General features: G+C 42.1%; 1 protein-coding gene across 3 annotated transcripts in view; it reads right to left on the reverse strand.

Moving 5' to 3' along the window:
* LOC134534176 (transient receptor potential channel pyrexia-like) overlaps nt 1–23,202 on the reverse strand; it is a 38,206-nt gene that overhangs the window by 14,595 nt on the left and 409 nt on the right. For 2 of the 3 annotated variants that reach the window (XM_063372322.1, XM_063372331.1), the window contains exons 2-6: nt 21,124–21,414; nt 18,904–19,088; nt 18,113–18,377; nt 7,091–7,312; nt 3,060–3,317 (exon numbers count right to left, since the gene is read on the reverse strand). In XM_063372322.1, the coding sequence (XP_063228392.1) occupies nt 3,060–3,317; nt 7,091–7,312; nt 18,113–18,377; nt 18,904–19,088; nt 21,124–21,414 (1,221 nt within the window). Of the gene's footprint in view, nt 1–3,059; nt 3,318–7,090; nt 7,313–18,112; nt 18,378–18,903; nt 19,109–21,123; nt 21,415–23,202 lie in introns of those variants that run through there. The other variant, XM_063372340.1, reaches the window with a different exon arrangement.

Here is a 23,202-nt window from a genome sequence, read left to right on the forward strand (position 1 = left end):
CCAGAACATACATTTGTACACTACTGCCATGTTTGTTCATGTTCTAAATACGTTGAAAATTGTTACAAGTTCAAGAATAAACTCGAGTTATATTATTATTTTTGTCGTTTATTTTTATTATATTGTTGGGTGTAACAAATTTCACAGGGTTTTTGAAATTAAATTTCATGACTCTACTGATGGGACCTGCTCTGTCCTCTCCCAGCGCGGAAGGCATGACGGGTAATCGGTGTGGAAATACAGAGTTCACCCAATTCTTTGGTAGTTTGTACGACCGGCCCTGCGCGCTTGCGCAGTCTCTGGCCGCGGTTACTGGGTCGTTCTAGCGCGGCACGCACGTCTGGGTGGAGGCGGTAGCCTGATCAGCTGTCCCGGTTTGTTGTTCGTGAATTTGCTTTCAATAACCGTGGATTGTGCCGGTAGGCGGTGTGTAGCGATTAAAGAAGGAATTAGTTAGAGTTAGGGGGGGGGGGGGGGCTCACTCGGGCGGAGGCTATGCTTCTCTCCAGTGGTGACGAGTACCTTAGTTCGTGATGTAGTCGTGTTTAGGCTCGCTGCGGTGGAGGCTATGCCTCTAGCTGGAGGAAACGAGTTCGTGAGAATCGTGTCTGGCTCTCTCGCCGCGGGGGAGTCTTTGGGGCTTGATGCTCCTAGAAGAAGCGAAGATTTATGATGAGATGAAGTAAGTCTAATTTTTCACTTAGTCGGTTGAGGCCTAACAGGTTCGTGTAATTGGCTTTTGAGGTACTCTAATGGAGTTCACTATATTTATGCAGACTAAAACTGATTGGCGTAGCTCTAACGGAGGAGATTTAATGTAAACGTTATGGTCCCGAGAATTGAGTAAGTCGAAAACTACTAAGATTTAATAAAAGTTTCTGATACTTCCTCAGTACGAAGTCGAGTATAAGTTGTTATTTTTTTAAGCCTTGATATCTGTACAAGTAGTACTTATCTTCTGTAACGTGAGTTCTTAATTAAATCATTGTAAGTTTAAAAATCTTCTTTTCGAGTTATTGTCTTAGTAAATATTTATTATTATAGAATTTTGTTTTAAGTTATTTTTAATTAAAGTTTCGATTCTAAGGATACGTGATGAGTCTACAATTGGAACATCCCGTATGGGATTGAAACTCACCTCTCCTCTTTTAGAAATAATAATGGCAAATGTTAAAATTTACTCTCGCTGCAATCTTGAATATGACTAAAAATTAAATTCCTCGTGATTTATTTAAAGATTTTTATAATTGCCCGTTGCTATCCTGCAAATCCCTTATTTTCTGCAATAGTACAAAATCTCTAATAAGTAAGAAGACTTCATAGTAACGAATATAACTTTGGTTTTTACTTATTACATTTTACAAAATATTTAATATGAGATATTAAGTGTTATGCAAAAAAAATATTGTTACGAGGTCTCTAGCGACAAGGCAGGCCAGCTAGCCCATGCGCCAGCCTGCGGGAGGGTCTGATATTATGTAGCGCCCATCCCTCCATTACCGCTGCACGTCTAATCAGATTGGCAGTGGCGCTTCGCTACCCCTCTTCCCCTTCCCATTGAGCCCGGAGAATTTTCTGTGGCTCTCGAAGGTTCGGCGCGTTCCCAGAGCCCCGTCTGCGTGAAGTGACGTAACTAGAACGCCATTGTTCTCGTGGCTTCGATTGTTAATTCGGGGATTTTGTTGACGCTACACTTCGGAGGGCTACGTGACCTTTCCAGATAGGGACTTGGCAGGTATTAAAGACGGAAGCAGACCTGCGGCTAGTAGTGTGGGAGTGATAGAGGCTGGTGGGGTGAGAGCAGTGAAGTGAAGATGGGTGAGTGACCCCTTGGTGAGCGATAGCGGACGGCGAGGGATGAGCTTCGTGTGCGAAGGTTGGTGCATCGGGACAGTGTTGTGTGTGCGCAGACGAGTGGGTAGTGCGAGGCAGTGTGCTGGGACAGCGGTGCCCGGTAGGAGACGAACAGTAGAGACAGCCACTGTCGAGCCGAGCTCCTGTGGGGAGATTAAAAAGTGGACGTACAAAGGTGCAATTAATTTGTGGAGGAAAATTTATATATTTCTGAATTAAGAAACAGTGTAGTTATTAGTTTTTTTAATAAAAGAGTATTTAACTGATTGGGCTATTCTTTCGGACCCCGTGTATATATATATATATATATATATATATATATATATATATATATATATATATATATAATGCCAAAAGTATCGTTTGATTTTGGCAGTTGCCGCTCAAGCCTCACAGTACAAATACCTATATTACCGTATGTTCCCACAATTAATGTACGGGTTGGCAACTCTGCTCCACATGGACTCTTGTAGTTTTTTTGACTTCGATGATTCGAGCCAGTGAGCAGGACCATCGAGAGAAATCAAAGTCTCAGGGGCTAAATAATTTTGTCAGGGTCCCCTCATCATTTAATGTAAAACTTTTCAAAACCTCACAGTTAAAAAAAAAAAAAAAACCAAAGACTGTAAACATTACCGTGCCATAACTGTATATGTGATCTGCACGTTAGCATTTGTTATTTGGTTTCCTACAAATAGATATTTGTAATTTTTGTCTTATCAGGGTGAACCAAAACCTCCAGGGATTTTGCCCCTTTTCCCCTCCCTCTCGCCCAGGGCCGGTGCAAGGTAAATTGGCGCCCTAGGCGAAAAATCTTAATGCCCCCCCCCCCCCCCCCCCCCCTGGCTGGACACCCAAAAAAAAAATTGTCCTTGCCTCAAAATACATCGTGTAAGCCTAAGGTTTTGTCAACAATCAATTGTAAGCAGCCTTGCGTTTTTTTTATCTATTTTACTTATTAAAAAATCATAAACAGGTCACCGTGGACTTTAAATAATTGCTTATATTAATATAAACATTCCAAACTGTTACAAAAAATCCATTTAAATCTAGTTTCAATAATCGTTAAACATATCGTATCGGCTGTCATGTGTCGTGCTGCGCCGCCCCCCGGCTACTTGGCGCCCTGGGCGGTCGCCTAGTTCGCCTACACGGACGCGCCGGTCCCAGGAGGGGGCAGATGGAGTGGGGGAAGGTGACGTCACCTCGGCGGCGGAGTGCGGGCCGCAGACGCGCGCCACGGCGTGCGCAGACAGCGACGCCACGAAGCAGGCGTGCGCGGCCAGCACGGCGAAGAAGAAGACGCGCAGCCGGCGCCACTTGAACCAGAGGAAGGCGCGCGGCAGCGGGTGCTGCAGCAGCTCCGTGAGCTGCGGCGTGGAGCCGGCCGAGGCGGCGGCCATGAGCACGGCCATCTGGCGCGTCGGCCCGCCCGCCGCCAGCAGTCCGAAGTCCAGCTCCACCTGCGCGAGGTAGAGGTGGGTTGAAAAGTATCAACCTGATACTTTGTCGCTGATACGCGCCTGTATCAGGAACGGCAAACGAGTACACTTGAAAAGTATCAAGTACTTTAGTATCAGTTCAGAATTCGCCTGGAACAACACCACGGCCAATGTGCGCAGAACCCGATCGCAGATGACGGTCACTTGGGCGGAGCTTGTGAAAGGGGAGGGAGCAGGAACGACGAATAAGGGATAAAGAAGGGAAATAATGTAGATGAGGAAGCGCAGGGAAAGGCGTTGAAGGAGAGGCGCAAAACGAAATTGTTACTAGTCGTTTGGTTATTGTCCCACATCAAAGTACGCTCAGTGCGCAGTGCGTTTACAGTCTCGTTCAATAATAAAACTAATGAAATTTTAATATTAAAAAAGTACATTAATACAAGATATAATATTTATATTTGTGCACCTAACAGCTATGAAAATGCAAATAAATTCTCAGTTGACACTAATAACAGATGTAATCAACATATGGACTTTTTTTTTTCGAAAACAATTAGTAACTAGTGTTTTCATACATTAAAAGATTACGATTTTATCAAAAATAAAAAATAAAAAAAAACAGATACGTACATTAGTGAGCATACTATATCAATGTTTACGTTTCAAATGTTTCTTCAGATTAGTCGATGATGATTTATAACTCAGTTTTTGTTTACACAAATTACAATCAGCAAACTCATTATTTTCCGTAAAAAAATTCCACACAAATGAAGTATTTTTCTTGCACTTATCCATTCCTTATTTAACTATAAAGATACTAACTACAAAGCATGACAGCGTTGAACTGATTGATACTGGCTGTATCAGGCGGGCATGAGAGTAACAGAGGTAGAGAATTACCGGGCGTGATGAATAATGTATCAGAAACACCGATACCTTTTTACGCTGGTGATGACGGCACGGAGGATGTGTACCCTGTAACGAGAATGCTGATACCTTATCGCTTCCAGGGACCGCTACTGCTCTGATACAAAAGTATCAGATACTTGTAACTAGGTACATTACTGTATCAGTATCAGGTTGGAACAGATACCGAAAATTGCTGTTACAACCCACCTCTAGCGCGAGGGCTTTGGATATATATATATATATATATATATATATATATATATATATATATATATATATACTGCATAGAAGTCGCCAGCCCAGGTTAAAATCTCTAATACGGTTTTGAGGTAGTTGGTTAATTCACCGCCGCAATCGCCACCATCTCTAGGGCATCGACTTGTGGTGGTCCCTAGCGGACAAGCGTCGAACTCATCAAACACCCCTTCCCCCTCCCGTTGAACGACCTTGAGCTGCTGTGAATGATGGGCGGGGGGGGGGGGGTGCGGGGGAATGACAGCGGGCGACAGTGCTGCGCTCTAACGTGTAAATAACAACTAAGACGATACAGGGCGTTACGGCAGCTCCCTGCAGCGGTAAAGTTCCCAAGCTGCTCATCATACGCTTCTGAAAAACGTAGAGTAAATCCTATCCACTCGCGACTTCTATACAGTATATATATATAAATATATTCAAAGGCGAGGGGCAAGGGGTTCCGGGATGTCCTTCCAAGTTCCCGTTTAAGAGTGGGCGCTAGTCGGGAAAAAAAATCTGCATTCCGGTTGGAAAATTATATGGACGTAAACAAAGGAGGCCTTCGCTGAGAAGACACTTGGGGGCATTAGCAGGATCAGCGCCAATACGCAAGAGTGTGAGAGTCTTCGATTCAGAATAAGAACGAAAACCACACAGAAAAAAGGTTTGTTTGAATCAAACAAATATTTGTTTATATATGGCGAAACAAATGTTTACTTGGTGGAACAAAATATTTTGTTAACTTAACCGAACTCGGTAAGTAACAAAAAAAATTTGTTACACCTAACCAAATATACATTTTAGTTGATAAAATCATTTTATTGGGTGAACAGTACTACAAAATATTTGTTTGAATTAACAAAATATATTTATCTCGCCATATATAAACAAATATTTGGTTGAGGCAGACAAACCTTTCTCTCAGTGCACATCTTATATATCTTAGGTTGCCCTTATAATTTTTTTTTTCATTTTTTGTCTTCATTTAATTGGGACATTCAATTAATTTTTTTAATAAATAACTTAGAGAAGTCTTATATTCTAACCATTTACATAATATAAAACCTTATTTTGTTTTATCTCATGAGGGTCACACGAGCCAGTGGCTCTCCGCCTCGGACTCAGTGGCAAGATATAATTCTATGTGATTGACAGCTACCACACTGCGCTTTGTGAGAAATTTGTGAAACTCTTTAATAGATTTTTACATGTCTCTCTAAATCGCTTGCGAGCAACTAAATGGCGCCCACTATTAATCGAATAAGACTTAAACTACTGGGTGGTACAACACATCTGTGATTCTCTATTTGCGTATCAGTTACAGCTTTTGTGTGCAGACATATTAGGCGTAGTCACATAATGTTATTTTACCATAAAATCCTATCGTGGGTATACTGCAAAAAGAGACCAACTAAAAAAGTGGCAAAACCTAAGTTGACTTAGTAAATTTTTATCCATCCCTTAGAAATGCGTCCTTTAAAATGTGACTGCATTTGCTGAGGGATGTCGAGATGTGTGTGCTATGGACGCATCCGTGTGTTTTCCGATACAGCCAACGATAAATTTACGAAGATCGTTGGATGATTTGTAACCAGACGTTCTTCGTAAATTTAAGGTGAAAATGTGCGACAATGAGGGCGCACCTCGAAGGCTGACTGGCAGCCTGGCGGGAAACGACGAAAGTCGCCCTCAAAACAACCAGCTACACCCAAACCAATGCGGACAGAAATATCCAAGTGCCCAACCCCCTGAATGGTAGACTCTCTTCTATTCTGTCCAACTCTTCATCCAGATCCATCCTTCCGTTTCCCTTAACCAACCTGCTTGATATTAATGCATGAAATTTCGCATTCCGCATGGAAGTGTCCAGGGTTTTCCCTGTCTCTATGTAAGTTTTACCTGGGCCTAACTTATCTAGTTTTAGTCAAGGATAGTCAATGAGGGGGGTTAGCCATGTTGCCACTCGCAGCCATGGCTGGCCAATATCCTCCTAGCACATGATGCAAGCTACCTCTCCTGTTTTTCTGTAACCAACCTGCACGCATAATGCATTACTTTTGCACCCCGCATGAACGAGCCCAGGGTATTCTCCCTGTGTCCATGCAGGTTTTAGCTGGGCCCAACATATCTAGTTTTAGTCTAGGATAGTCAGTGAGGGGAGTTAGTCATGGTGCCACTCGCAGCCATGGCTGGCCAACCCCCTCCTAGCACATGAAGCAAGCTACCTCTCCTGCATGGTTAACAACCTGCAGGGGCGTAGCCAGGGGGGGGGGGTTAGGGGTTCAAACCCCCCCCCCCCCCTTAGCACCAAATCTTTACTTAATTTCTTATTCATCACTCAAACAAATTTCATATTAAAATTAATAAAAATTTTACCATTACCATATTTAAATTCAAGTACCGAAAACTGCTAAAATAGCACTATTTTACACCTTAAAATCCAAATTTTCCCGGGGGAGGACCCCCGGACCACCCGCTTTAATTCGGTGAGGGGGGGGGGGGCATGCTTCTTAACAAATCCTGGCTACGCCACTGACAACCTGTATGATTAGAGCGTATAGGCTTCGGCCTGAAGAGTCTTTTCTACCCAGACCCCCTCCCGCACACTCACAGCTTTAAGTTAGGTTAGGAAGAAGAAAGAAACGGCGCACCTCGAAGGAGTTGTCGTTGACGGAGGCGGAGTTGGCGAGCACGCAGGAGTCGAGCAGCTCGGCGAGGAAGAGCACGGGGCGCGGCACGCAGGCGAAGACGACGTCGACGACGGCGAGGCCGCAGCTGTCCTCGGCGGACAGGTCCCCGCTGCGGCGCGCGAGCAGCGCCAGCACGTCCCGAGCGCCGGCGGTCGCCGCGCGGTGCAGCGGCGTGCGGCCCTCCTGCGGGACTGCCAACTACTGAAGGCGAACATTGGCGTGCGGCTAGAGGTGGGTTGCAGAGTATCAACCTGCTACTTTGTAACTGATACACGCCTGTATCAGGTACTGCAAACGAGTACTTTAGTATCAGTTCAGAATTCGCCTGGAACAACACCACTGCCAATGTTCGCAGAACCCGATCGCAGATGACGGTCACTTGGGCGGAGCTTGTGAAAGGGGAGGGAGCGGCACGACGAATAAAGGATAAAGAAGGGAAATAATGTAGGGGAGGAAGCGCAGGGGAAGGCGTTGAAGGAGAGGCGCAAAGCGAAATTGGTACGAGTCGTTTTGTTTATTGTCCCACATCAAAGTACGCTCAGTGCGCAGTGCGTGCTTCTTGCGAAGACTGAATACTCTAGTTAGTACGCTAATAGCGATACAATACCAAGGACACTGGTTCTAGATCCATCATCCTTAGGTGATAGATATGTGGATCAACGATCTAGGGAGCAAAGCTAAAACACTGTCTCGTTCAATAATAAAACTAATGCAATTTTAATATTAAAAAGTTCATTAATAAAAGATATAATATTTATATTTGTGCACCTAACAGCTATGAAAATGCAAATAAATTCTCAGTTGACCATCCTGCACTTATACATTCCTTATTTCACTATAAAGATACTAACTACAAAGCATGACAGCCCGCAACAATGTACATGGTGGTAATTAATACACGGCCAGGACGAACTGCAGTGAATGTTGAACTGATTGATACTGGCTGTATCAGGCGGGCATAAGAGTAACAGAGGTAGAGAATTACCGGGCGTGATAAATAATGTATCAGATTCTCCTTACGGTCGCACGGTCTGCATACGCGGAGCTTTTTTTTTTTACTGTTGGAGAGAAGTAAGAACAGGGAGGGGAGGTTGGAAGAGAGTGAGAAATACTCCTTTAAGGCGATTGGTGCACGGTAAAAAACGGTCACAGGCCCGAAAGCAATGAATTTTGTATCATATGATCATTAAAGAGTCTAGATGCCTATGTGGGTGACTGTTACTATGTAACGAGGTCAGGAGCTTAGTTCCAGCTCGTCAGTGGCGAGATGGCCTTCATACGGGAAGGGTGTTGCTGGTGGTCGCTCTGCGGCCTGCCATCTAGGAGGAACTAACAGAACCTCGAAGGTTTTATCTCCCTCTCCCTCTAACACACAGCCGATACGGTTCTATCGTGCCCGGAGGAGGGGAAGGGGTTAGCAGGTTTTCTCTTTCACTCATCCTTCGCCATGGAGAGGCGGAATGGATTATTTATTTGTTCGCAACTGCGCACGTCATGTGGCTGAGAGCGCACATCTTCTAACTCAACTCACTCATTCTCTCACACTATTTCAATAAATCTTTTCAAATCTTCAACATCAATACTTTAAACCATTGCGCTTCCTACGGATTAATTATATTTCATGCACGTGCCCGAATCCAGCTGCAAAAAAATAAAACGGGTAGTCAATTTTTTTCTTCAAAAACCTTCCGAAACACTGTGTGTTAAAAAACATTCTGAAAGCCCATTTTTCTAGATAAATGGAAATTATAAATCACCTACGCAACAAGGAAACATTGTGCTTTAATATTATGTAAAGAAAACACCTCTTAGTTTTATAGTTATGTAAAGGTGGTGTGATATGTTTTAGATGTCGCACCATCTTATCATCCATGTAGAAGAGTTACCCGAAAAGCTAACAAGACTATTGCCATGGAAATTGAAATATGGTTAAGGAAATATTTTTCAAATGTTTGTAAACAGTAAACAACATATAAAAAATCTTATAACTGTAAAATTAAAATACAAACAACCCTATAGCAAATTTAATTTCAATATGAAAAAGTCTACAATAATGTTTACAAGAAACGAAATTGCAATAGCAATACAAAAATATCGCAATTTTGTTACATTGTTAACATATATATTATTTTTAATAAAGGCAATAAAATGGCATACTCAATATTTGGAATACAATAAATACCTTAAGCCCTACATAATTGCTGCGATATTCACAATAAATGCTTTTCTTAAATATAGTAATCAAAAAACATCGTAAATAAATTATGAACATACATATTATGGTGAAGGAAAGTGGACACTATCACACTGAAAAATCTTAGAGGGTAGTTTTCCTCATCTTATTTCTTTCTTTGCGTTTTTGGTCTTGTTCGTTAAAATATTTCATGTTCAAATACTTGATACGCATATACGTTCTTGTCCTGACAAAACAGTATATAACTTATTCTGGATATTTATTTTCAGTAGTTCCGCAAATAATTTTAGTCAGTGATTCAAAAATCCGCTCTTTTTTGCACAAATTGTTGCCATGAACATTATCAAAACACATTTCAGCGATCTTTATTAATTCCAAAAATTCATTAGTGGGACATTTTAAGTTACCCTTTGATTGTACATGTATCCAGCTATCGTCCTCCGAATTGAAATCCGTAGGGCCAAGGTCAGGATATTTATTTCTGAAACGATGAGCTATATAGCCAGAAACATATTTCAGCCCTTCAAGAGAAATTTCGTCACTTGAAAGGGACCTGGCCTCTAAATCTAAGACTATTTCTTCCATGTCAGCAAGATCTATTTCATTTAAAGGTGATTTCTCTTGAAATGTCTTTGTAAAATACATTTCCTTGCACAAAAGTAGTTCTGTAATTTCATTCTGATAAGCACTGTCCTGTTCCATTTCATTTGACGAAAAATCACTTACCAAACACATTTCGTCTGTCTTCTCATCCGTGTTTTTCCGTTCAGCAAAAACTGCTGCAGAATGTTTTCACATTATGTAGTTTATAATTCTGTATTTAAAGTAAATGGGTGACAGATGCGTATTTTATTACATGCTTTATATTAGCTTCACCTGTATGTTTGTTTGTCTGTCCGTCTGTAACTCTTTCGACTAAGAGTGAGTGCCTCATCAGTGTAAAATGTCCCACCAATTTCATCACGTTCGTTAGCCGAACGGTCTAAGGCAACTTTAAACTTTTCCTCCAATAACAGTTATTTATCACCTGCAAATGTATATAAATGTTGTAAAATGTATGTAATATATGGAAAAAGAGCACAATGTGCTGGCGTTCCACTATGCGAACCACTGTCAATGTAAAATGTAAACAAACATGTCAATAAAACGCTTTTGAATTTGAATTTGAATTTGAGACGTCAGCTTTCGTATTCAGCGATCGTGGGTTCTACTCCCGGCCACGCCGGAAAAAAAATGTTTTTTTTTTTTCTGGTAAATTCTAAGATTATATCCATACATCTAACTGTAAATGATTCGGAGAGACTTTACCATTTCTTTGTGACGTTGCAACTCCAAATAGTTATCTCAGATGGTAATAGGTAGTGTCGGTAACTCATTTCCCTATGATAATTATACATAAATATAGTTTAAAAAACTAAAAAAACATGCTTTTAAAGAATATCAAACTAAAAAGTTAAAAATAAATATAGTTTAAAAAACTAAAGAAACATGCTTTTAAAGATTATCAAACTAAAAAGTTAAAAATAATTTTAAAATTTAATTTAATACAATAGTATATAAGCAATACTAGTATAAATGAGAAAAAAACATGGGGCGCTTAATATACAAAAAATATGGCACAAAGCGCCTCAAGTTTTTTTTCTCATTTATACTAGTATTGCTTATATACTATTGTCATAAATTAAATTTTAAAATTATTTTTAACTTTTTAGTTTGATAATCTTTAAAAGCATGTTTCTTTAGTTTTTTAAACTATATTTATTGATGTTCCATACCTCTAATATACGGACAGAGAAAAAACCACTCTAACACATCTTAGTTCAGTTTAACTGTTAACAAATATTTAGGTTAACAGGTCCTATACATATTTCCGAATGTTTTACTGACTGAGTTATACTGGACATTAATTAAATTGATCGCTGATATTTATACTTTTAAACGAAATTTTGAATTTATCATTTTATGTAAACTCTAATGCGTTAAAAAGTGTAACGCAACACTACACACAGGTAGTGATGTCTAGTGCACTGCCCTATGCACATTAGTTAACAAAAAAATAAAATGAAATATTAATTACTGATAAATAATACCTTGATGTCGTGATACAAGTAACACATGCTTATCTGATATTTATTTCAATTAGAATACGAAATAGGAAGATAAAATAATTAATTGATTTTAAGACTGATTTATTACTTACACAGTACAGTGCATTTTGAAGACAAATGGGTCTTAAGAAGCGAAAATCGTACTCGATTAAAGGATGGTATGGTGTTCGGTATATTAAGGTTTCCCTCAAAGTAACGGTTTCAGAATGCTTTTAAGATATTAGTTACATCCCAACATAAGTTTAAAACATTTCTCTTAAGAGTGTGCTTCGTAGCATTAAAAAATGTGCCTTAATTATTTTGCAAATTTACAATTGTTATGGTGACGATGTCAGGGGTTTTCGTAATTTTTTTTAGAAATATAGTACAGTATTAGCAACTACGTTAAGAACTGTCATTTTATTCACACAGAGAAAATAAATACAAAATGCTAAAATTTGGCGTTTGTCTTTTTATATACTATATAGGTTTGTTATTATATGTGTATTGTAACATGTATAAAAATGTTAAATATATTCAACAATATTTGGTAATTATATATATTAAAAAACTTTTATGTACGCGACTTGAAACTACGTGAAAGGTTTTCAGTCTATAAAGGCATATTCTATGATTTTTTTTTAAATTATTAATTCTTATGCAAACAATTAATAAAATTGGAAGTTTCTTACATTGTCAGTATATGCATAGCATTACAGTTATTCCAAACAATTCTCTACCAGTGTTTACCTAAGGTTTGCATGTTACGTTTGTTATTCTACTAATACACGTATATTACAAGAGGTTTGTAATAGATTAAATGAGGTAAGTAAGAATTCGTTTTATAAACATTGTGTATGAAATTATAAATTTTGAGATGTATAATAACAAAAAGAAGTGCGTTCCGAAGACATATTTCGGTAGTGTTACCCACTGAAACATTATTCCCACTTCAACTCTCTGTAAAAATAAAAGTATGGGGTTGAATGCGCCAAAAGGGGTACATAAATAAAATTTGAGGCTTCTTCCTTATTTCATACGCTAGTGTCCCCCACTTACAATTGCAAACAAAAATTTTTCCTCGATGTTGTAATTTACTCTGCGTAATCACAAAAAATTTTGGCAGTAAATAAGTATTTAATTTTTAAAAATGAAAGCATTCATGTTTCGAAAAAAATATTAAAGCGATGTGGGGAAAAATGTTTATAGATACTCCAGTAAAATTTTCAGTTTGATTGTTTTGATAGTTTCGGAGCTGTTGCGAGTTTAGTTTGGAAGATTCTTCGGCCGCGCCAGGCATGTTTCGGTCTTTTTCATTTTCTTTCAGCGTAGGAAGCCGATACCCGGCTTCACTTCGCATCCTCTGCTTGTCTTCCCTTGTCCTCTCCAGATGTATTACTGTATATTAGCTCCATGAGCGCGACCTTGACAGATCGTTTCTTCGGTCTCCTCTCTCGTCATCCCTCTACACCCCATGCTTCCCCCTCCCCACCCGCAGGCTGCGGCCCGCCGGCCGGAGCTCCGCCGGACTACCTGGTTCCGACAAGCGCCGCCCTCAGCGCCACGTCGCGGGGACATTCTTCCCGGCGGCGAGAGTTTTACACGCAGCACTAGAACTGTCACTCCAGAGGGCATGTTTTGAGTCGGATCGTATCAAAAACAAAAGGATATGAAAATATATACATAACTCAATAGTTTTCTGTCAATTATGTTTTCATTTTCATTTAATTTATTCTTTAAATCGCTCCTGAAGTAGTCCAGCAGTGATCAATGGAAAATGTCAATATTAAACTGTAATTTTGACGATGAAAATTTTTTCTTCTTACTTTTATATGTGCAGAAACCTATTCGTACACTCGTTTCTTGAACTATACTTAAGTTTAACATAATTATGTGTTTTCTAAATAATTCTGGCTTGGAATAAAAATAAATGCATTTAAAATGACATAACTCAGTAAAAAAAGTTTATTAAAAATATCCTAGGTATATTATGTCTTAAAAAGAAGCATCAAAAATAAATATGTACAGTTAAATTAGTTTTGTCGTAATATTTTCCATGCACCAATCGCCTTAACGTCGGAAAGGGGGGAATGAAGTATGCCAAGAAGAAGGGAGGGGGGCTGCAGATTACGAAAGGCGTGGAAAGAGAACACCGATACCTTTTTACGCTGGTGATGACGGCATGGAGGATGTGTAACCTGTAACGAGAATGCTGATACCTTGTTGCTTCCTGGAATCGCTACTGCTCTAGCTGATACAGAAGTATCAGCTACTTGTAACTAGTACATTACTGTATCAGTAACAGGTTGGAACAGATACCGAAAATTGCTGTAACAACCCACCTCTACACTAGACGCAACATAACTCCGAGCCTGGGTGACGGTTAGAAAGTCGTTGTGTGTATGTGAGTCCCGACACTGGAGAAGGCAGACGTGGCGCGGCAGTGAGAGATAATGCGTAACTTGATAACAGGGGCTACACGCTACTGCACAGAGTGAAAACTTAGTCCTTCGGTGAAATCCGACGAATACGTTGGTACTTACTAAACGTTTTCGTTTACAGTTTGGATCTGAGGTTTGTATGCGTGTAGTGTATCACTTTTGTTCAGAGCCAGTGTTACATATGTAGTGCAGTACTTCAGTAAAGTACAACTTTATACATAAAATGCCTCCAGTGTTGTCAAAAGTTAAGAGTAAAAAACTGCACTCGCAGGCGCGGGAAATCGTCTATAACGTTCTGCAGTTTATAGAAAATGAAGCGCGATTGCAGGAACCCTCCATTTCACTAGAGAAATCACAGCTGAGAACAGCTAATGCGAAGGGTGTGTCTCGCACGACTGTACAAACAATATGAAAAATGGCTCACCGAACAATTAATACAAAATCTTCCACCAAACAGTGTTGTTGTGATAGATAATACTCCCTATCACAATGTAAAAATAAATAAAACGCCTACCTCCAGCTCGACAAAATTGGAAATGCAGCAGTGGTTAAGTAAGGAGAATATTTCCTTTACTAGCGACATGCTCAAACCAAACTTGTATAACCTCATAATGAAGCACAAACCTTCGCAAGTGCAGTACTCGGCAGACAGACTATTGGTAAATAGTGGCCATACATTACTTCGTCTGCCCCCTTATCATCCGGATTTGAATCCGATAGAAAGCATATGGGCTAAAGTTAAAGGAGAAGTCGCTTCAAGAAATGTTACTTGCAATTTGGCAAATGTAAAAAAACTTTGCGAGGAAATATTTAACCGAATGGGTCCAGAAGATTGGATACCGATTTGCAATCACGTCAAGACACTCGAGAACGAATACTGGGATAAGGATGTGCGTTTTGACATTGAAATTGATAAAGCGATTGTTCAGTTAGGTGATGCAAACAGTGACAGCAGTGACGTTTACACATCAGACTCTTCGGATGGAACAGTCAGTGGCGTTGAAGAACTGAGGTAGTGCTTGGAACGTCAGTGGTAAGTGGTCAATGTTTTCTGCTTTTCTCTACCTGCTGTGCAAGGTTGCCGTATCTGCTTATACCCCCTCCTCATCCACCCGCCCCCCCACACGTTTTGCAGTCAACACTCCTCATGTGTGACGTAGCTCAAGCTCGGAGTTATATTGCGCCTAGTGTACGTGCGGCCCTCCTGCGCGGCGCGAGGACACGGGACTACCAACTACAGCAGGTGAACCTCGGCGTGCGGCCCTCCTGCGAGGACACGGGACTACCAACTACTGCAGGCGAACCTCGGCGTGCCATCTCTCATTCAACCTCAACAGGATGGCAAATAAGTTCTCGACATCTCTTCTACACAAGCCTTTGATTGGCCGTTGAGAGTATCCTCTCCCAAGAGGGAGATTGTTTCTGGCACAGGTTCTTGTAACATTTTACCAACTTCAACCATTTCTGTCGTTGCAAATGGTGTTTGACACGAATCATTATGGTTATAAAACACAATTTTGCTGACGACGTCTTCTTTAACTATTTTGACATTTGTGTCCGCCTAGTAAAGTCAATCTGAGATTGCATTGCTGTTTTTTTTTATTTCTAAGTATAAAATAAATAGGATCCACAGCACATTCACTCGATGACAGTAGACAGTCGGATTTGGAGTTGAACGCACTTTATACCAACTGACGTGAGACCGTACACTTTTGCGTTTGTTCACCTGAAGTAGTTCGGCGTTCCGTGTAGCCGCGCCCTTAGAAGTGCACAACTAAAGTACCTCGCTAAATACAAATACAAATTCGGTGTGGCTGTCTGCAATAATATTATTCCAATAATTCAAACCAATTTCCCAAGGTGATCCACAATGGACTGATGGTTTTTTCCAAAAGCAAGGACGTGTCACTCACCAATGCAGTCTTATCACGAGGATCCTCTGGTTCCAAGGCTGCATTCAGTGAGAAACTAGCGTTAAAAGGCTATGTGAGCTATCAGATTTCTTTCAACGCTATTTAAACCTCTGATCAACATAAAAATACTATTTCGGCAGTCTCAAATCTCTGCTACTCTATTTTTCAGGCAATGTTCAACTCTTACACTTTCTAGTGAATCACTTGACAGTAATTGATAAACATAAACGAGTGAAGACAGCGGTCGGCTGGCTAGGCAAAGGACTATTCTTATCTACCACGAACCCCTCGTGGTCACAAGGACTATCGTTATCTAACACGAATCCCTTGTGGTCACAAGGACTATCGTTATCCAACACGAACCCCTCGTGGTCACAAAGACTATCGTTATCCAACACGAACCCCTCGTGGTCACAAGGACTATCGTTATCCAACACGAACCCCTCGTGGTCACAAGGACTATCGTTATCCAACACGAACCCCTCGTGGTCACAAGGACTATCGTTATCCAACACGAATCCCTCGTGGTCACAAGGACTATCGTTATCCATCACGAACCCCTCGTGGTCACAAGGACTATCGTTATCCACCACGAACCCCTCGTGGTCACAAGGACTATCGTTATCCAACACGAATCCCTCGTGATCACAAGGACTATCGTTATCCATCACGAACCCCTCGTGGTCACAAGGACTATCGTTATCCAACACGAATCCCTCGTGGTCACAAGGACTATCGTTATCCAACACGAACCCCTCGTGGTCACAAGGACTATCGTTATCCAACACGAACCCCTCGTGGTCACAAGGACTATCGTTATCCAACACGAACCCCTCGTGGTCACAAGGACTATCGTTATCCAACACGAATCCCTCGTGGTCACAAGGACTATCGTTATCCACCACGAACCCCTCGTGGTCACAAGGATGCACGAAATGACACGAATGACTCGTCCTTTCACGAAATGCTGCATCGGTAAATATTCCAAGGACCCTTGAAACTGTTCGGTACTTCAACAGAAACGGCTGCCATCCTTAAAAATTTATTTTACAACGAACATTTAGGCTAAATTGTCCTTTAAGAAGGTATTAAAAAAAAGGCATGAGATTCACTGATCTGCGATCAGTCCCGGACACATGCGGAGCTCGCCGTTCGTTCATGCAACTTGGCGGTCGCAATTAAAAAAGAACATCATTTTGCGATCATCATACATTTCCACGATGTGAGACTTTCTTTAAAAGTCACTGACTTGACAAATTCCGAAAACACGTATGGTAGTGGCAGCGCACACACATACTTCCGCACTCGCATACTTATGCACTTTCATATCAGCACACTCACCTGTACGTTCGTATACTTGCACTCTAGTGCACATGTTTCAAATATTTGTGTACCCTACAAGATTCTTATCCCTCTCCATCTGTGAAGTTTCGCGTCTAACGCGCGGACACGTGGCCAATTTCTTTTGGTGTCGATAGTTTTGGTAACTGATGCTTTGTAAACCCATTGCAGGTATGTTTTGTTGTTGTTGTTTTCTGTGCTATTTTGTACTCGGGACTCTTTTTCGAGAGGGCGTATCGTACAAACAATAGTCCTGTATATTCATACTCCATATACATGCACTGAAAGAAATTTTTGTATATTTTACAAGGAAAATCCTTGGAAACCCTGTTGCCAAGGATATTACTTGTAAAACTACAAGGCAGAGCTTTGTGCCATGTGCGATTTTGCAAGGCTCTGCCTTGTAGTTTTGCGAGAAATATCCTTGGCAAACAGGGTCTCCAAGAATTTCCCTTGTAAAAGTACAATTTTTTTTTTTTTTTTAGAGTGTGACCTGTTATTGGATTGGTTTGGTTTAATATAGTCTTTGAATATATATACTGTATAGAAATCGCGAGTGGATAGGGTTTACTCTACGTTTTTCAGAAGCGTATGAAGAGCAGCTTGGGAACTTCGCCGCTGCAGTGCGCTGCCGTAACGCCCTGTATCGTCTTAGTTGTTGTGTACACGATAGAGCGCAGCACTGTCGCCCACTGTCATTCCCCCGCACCCCCCCCCCCCCCCACCTATCATTCACTGCAGCTCAAGGTCGTTCAACGGGAGGGGGAAGGGGTGTTTGAAGAGTTCGACACTTGTCCGCTAGGGACCACCACAAGTCGATGCCCTAGAGATGGTGGCGATTGCGGCGGTGAATTAACCAACTACCTCAAAACCGTATTAGAAATTTTAACCTGGGCTGGCGTCTTATATACAGTATATATATTCAAAGATATAGTGAAGGAGTTGATGATTATGCGGGATGGGGGAGTGACGTCACGCGAGATGGCGAGAGAGCATCGCGGACCCACCTCGTCAGCGGCGTTGACGATCCAGGCCGGGCCGCGGTCCACCAGCACCTTGGCGACGGCCAGGCTGCCGGAGGCGGCGGCCACGTGCAGGGGGGTCTCCGCCCCCGGGGGCCCGCTCGCCCGGGCGCCCGCCGCGAGCAGGCGCCGCGCCGCCGCCTCCGACCGCAGCGCCGCCGCCGCGTGCAGCGCCGTGCCGCCGCCCTTGGAGGCGCGCGCGTTCGGGTCGGCGCCGGCGGCCAGCAGCGCAGACACCACCTCCTCGAACCTGTGGCACGCGACCCTCGTGAGGCCTCCGCCCCCCTTACACCCGGGCACCAGGTCTTACCAACCTTCTTGCAAGTAGACATTTCCATATGCTTTAAGTTTCAGGCTGCACAAGTAGAGGACAGTAAATGCTTTTAACAATGGACCACATTCAAGGGTAAATATTCGTTTCAATTACAGAACAGCCAGACAGATGGAAGTAAAGGTTCCAAGTTGCAAACAACCAAGACAGAGAGAGAGAGAGTGAAAGAGAGAAGTAAAGGCACCGTGTCCCGGACAGTCAGAGAGTTCCAAACAGTCAGTGAGATGAAACCAAAGGTTTCTCGTTCCGGACAGCCATAGATATATAGAGTTAAAACTCTTCAAGTTACGAAAGGCCAGACGGTAAGTTCTCTCGTCCTGATGAGACAGAGAGAGAAAAAGTTCCAAACAGCCGGAGAAGTGTAAGCCAGGGAGGGGAAAGTGAAGGTTCCAGAGAGAGAGAGAGACAGAGGACGGGCAGAGGAGGAGTGACAGAGGACCCTCACCTGGAGACGGCCGCCGGGTCGTCGGGCGCGACGCGGCCGCCGGCCAGCAGCAAGGGGGTGAAGCCCTGCTCGTCGCGCGCCTGGGGGTCGGCTCCGGCGCCCAGCAGCAGCCTCACGCACGGCGGGTCGCCGGCCCGGGCCGCGAGGTGCAGCGGAGTGCGGCCCCAGCACTCGGGCAGCGCCAGCTGCGCGCACCAGGTGCCTCCTGCAGCTCATCCATTACTACTACTGCTGCTGCGGAGCGAGCAGTCAGCGCTTCCCCCTCGCCAGGGGCGTAGCCAGGGGAGGGTTTTAGGGGTTCAACCCACCCCCCTTAGCACCAAATCTTTAATTAATTTCTTATTCATCACTCAAACAAATTTCATATTAAAATTAATTAAAAATTTTACCATTGCAATATTTAAATTTAAATACCGAAAACTGCTAAAATAGTACTATTTTACACCTTAAAATCCAAATTTTCCCGGGGGGAGGACCCCCGGACACCCTGCTTTAAAACGGGGGGGGGGGGGGGGGGGGCCGGCCGGCCATGCTTCTTAACATCCCCCCCCCCCCCCCAAACACAAATCCTGGCTACGCCACTGCCCCTCGCACTTGTGCTCCACGTACATCGTCACGGCTTTCAATTTACAACGAACGCGTCGCAAGTCGATAAATGACGCGTGTTATTCATAAACTATATATCTTAACCCATCCTTCTACGCAGGTATTCAAATAAACAGTAAAACTGTTTTTGGAAGCTCATAAGATTTGTTTTAAGTTAACTGTGTAAAATGTCAGCGCTAAAATTATTAAAAGACGTCATCGAAGCTAGCGTTGTGAAAGGCCAGGATTGCCAATTATTTAATAAAAAAAATTTCAAACCCCGCAATCAAAAAAAAAATGTAAACGTCACCTTGGCCATATCAGAAAATGTGACCATCGCGGATTGCATTACTTGCAAGGTTTACAATGAATTTTTGTTAGCAATAGACTTGTAATTTCTGTCCTACTTCCTACTGGAGACAATTTCACAACTCAACCGACCCTTCCCCCCCTCGCTCACGCAATTCTGCTACTCTTCTCAAAGGCTACGCCCATCGCTACTATCCGTTGAAGGGGCAGGAATGAGGGGTCTCAAGCCGGTAGAGACAGTGAGCGCGTTTGTGTCTATGGTGTCGGTCTTGGTGAACTGTTACCGGGTGACAAGTATGGGCATGTAACAAGTGCTGCAGCGTGCAGGTGAATATTTGCGTGTCGGCTCGAAGGCTTCTTATTCATCTATACTAATATTATAAAGCTGAAGAGTTTGTTTGTTTGTTTGAACGCGCTAATCTCAGGAACCACTGGTCCGATTTGAAAATTTCTTTGTGTTGGATAGTACATTTATCGAGGAAGGCTATAGGCTATATTATATTATCAATAACATTAGGGATCCTTACTAAAAGTCAAATTTAGAATCAAATGCGTTGGATGGGGTTAGATACAACATTCAGTACACGTACGAAGTGTGTGTTGACAATGCCGCAGGCGCTAGAAGTTTATTTCATATTGCCTATTAACATTGTTGCCACGCACTAGATGCCTTATCATTCTTAATTTTCCCATACAAGTAAAAAACACCCGTGTGATATTAACAACGAAGCAATCAGTACCCTCATATAGAATACATAGAGATAGTGTGAGGTATATATGTAGATATAAAGAAATAAATACAGATAGAGAGATACATAGATATATAGGACTATAGATGTAGATAGAGATAAATATATATTTAGAGACATGGATAGATTATTTGTATCTATATGTGTAACTACTTCAAACATATTACAAAACAAACCTGAATGAGGCATTGCAATGCATGCCGAGCATTAGCTAGATAATGGAATCTTTTCAATATTAGTAATCCCTTATTTTTCAGTTTTTTTTTTCTATATTGCTTTATAGAGTCTAGATTACATACGGACCAGGTAAATAACTATAAACTGGCAGAACAACGTCTGTCGGGATATGAAAGAGATATAAATGATTTTGCACACTTGACATTCGAATTAAGAAGACAATTACTAACTACATCTGATCTCTAAACAGTTCCCCTTCAACCTGTGTTCAGCCCGGGCAACGCTGGGTACTGCAGCTAGTTTATTGATATTTGTGTGTGTTTGTGTGTGTTTGTGTGTGTTTGTGTGTGCTTGGTGACTTGCGGCAGCCGCCCAACACCGGGAATCCCGACGCACCCACCTGGCATCCCGCGGAGGCGTGGGGGCAGGCCTGCTCGCCGCCGTCGGGCTCCTCGCGCGCCACGCCGAAGCGCGGGTCGGGGGCGGCGCCCGCCTCCAGCAGCAGGCGCACGATCCCGGGGGCGCATGCCTGCGCGGCGTGGTGCAGCGGCGCGCGCCCCAGCTTGTCGGCGGCGGAGGGCAGCGCGCCCGCCCCCAGCAGCAGGCGCGCCGCCTCCTCGCCCGCGCCGCCGCCGCGCGCCGCCGCCAGCTGCAGCGCCGTCACGCGCAGCCGCCCGCGCGCCGTGTTGGCCTGCGACACGCCGGGCGCGGCCTCGTCGGCACTTCCCCGCTCACCACCCCCACCCCCTGCTCGTTCCGCGTCCGCTTTCCGCTTGGCATGTCGTACCTGGTGTACTTAACCATTTATTAAGTTCAACTTTTATTTCACGTACTGTATTGGAAGAAATAACGTAGTTTTCAAGGTTCAATGGCCACAGAAAAAGATGTTAAAACTCTTATAGTTTTTATTGTGTTATTTTTTAAAATAATAATAATATTGAAAAAAAATTATCAAATATCTTAAACTAAACTTACTTTTACTGCAGTTTAACCTGAATGCATATTTTAAGGTCCGTGGTTATGATAAGATTATATAGGCCTACATATAAAATTAGGTAATTAAGTCATAATTACATACCATCATTATATACAATAAAATTATATTTTCCTTATATTAGACTTACATTTGACCCCTTTATTTGACTAGGCTCCCCCCTTCCCCGTATTCCCCGTTCCCTTTAATTAAGATGCGTAATTGGTAGGGTATTTCCTGGCGACTACGGCTTCAGAGTGCAACGAAAAATGTTACGTTCAGAGATGAACGAAAAGTGCGGCCGTCGGGAATGGGGTAGTCGGTGGCATGACCGCATATCTTATGCTTACTTGCACACATTATTACATATTCTTGTGCCCCCACATGTGAAGTGTCACTTCTAACACGTGTAGCAGCCACGCATCCATGTTTTTTTTTTATCTTTTTTAATTCAACACAATTAATATTGATAAATATTTCGGCATGTCCAGCTCAAAACGGAAGTGAATTTTTTTTTTATTTTGCGAATACAACGTCTTTCATGGTGCCATACGATAGTAAAATTAAAACAAATGGAAGAACATAATTTCTTTTAAAAATAACAGCTTTTTAATATATAGTTTATGAGCATTATATGGCACTTAAAAGTACGGATTGCGAATTACAAAATCTTATGAGAAATCGAGAGGTTGTTGTTCATAAAACTTCTCACCGATAACTACTTCGAAGTTAGTTTTTTTTTTAATTTAATGAAATACCAAACCAACCTGTTAGTAATATTTTATACTGGAATAATGTGTTGTTTCCATTTATTTTTGTTTTATTATATGTTTTCCTAGAGGAAGAAACGGCGAAACGGCTGTCCCTCCTCTTGATCCGGAGCTTCATGGACGGCTGATTGTTTGGTTTATTACATCACAATAGTCAGCTGCCCAAGGTTGAATGTTTTTTTTTTTTTTTTTTTTTTTTTTTTTTTTTGGAAAAAAAGGACGTGTTCTCTGGAACGGACCGCACGTGTTACTCGTCACGTGTTACCTGCTGGGTGGGGACCAAAGTCTCGACCAAGATCGGACGCGAAACATCTTACCTCTGTTTAGCTCCATAGGAGATGTGAGAGTTAGGAGCAAATGGACAAAAGTAAAAAAAAACTGTTGGCAAGAGAAGAATTGAGGTTTAATTTTTTTTTTTTAACCTTGCAGGAAAAGTTTGTCCGAATGAAAAACTACGTGATTATTATTATGTTGCATGTGTATAAACATAAGATCATAATAACGGTATAATATCCACATAACCTGTTTAAAAACAATTATTTATTCAAAGTATAATTATATAATGTTTATGTGTAACGTGATAAATAAGTTAATGTGTTTGAAATCATTACGGACACAGCAGTAGATGGACTTGCTCCCGGGAGGATTGACCAGTGGCGTAGCCAAGGGGGGGGGGGGTGTTTCAGGGGTTCAACCCCCCCCCCCCTTAGCACCAAATCTTTAATTAATTTCTTAT

The sequence above is a fragment of the Bacillus rossius genome, chromosome 1, assembly GCF_032445375.1.
Source record: "Bacillus rossius redtenbacheri isolate Brsri chromosome 1, Brsri_v3, whole genome shotgun sequence".
Lineage (NCBI taxonomy): Eukaryota > Metazoa > Arthropoda > Insecta > Phasmatodea > Bacillidae > Bacillus > Bacillus rossius.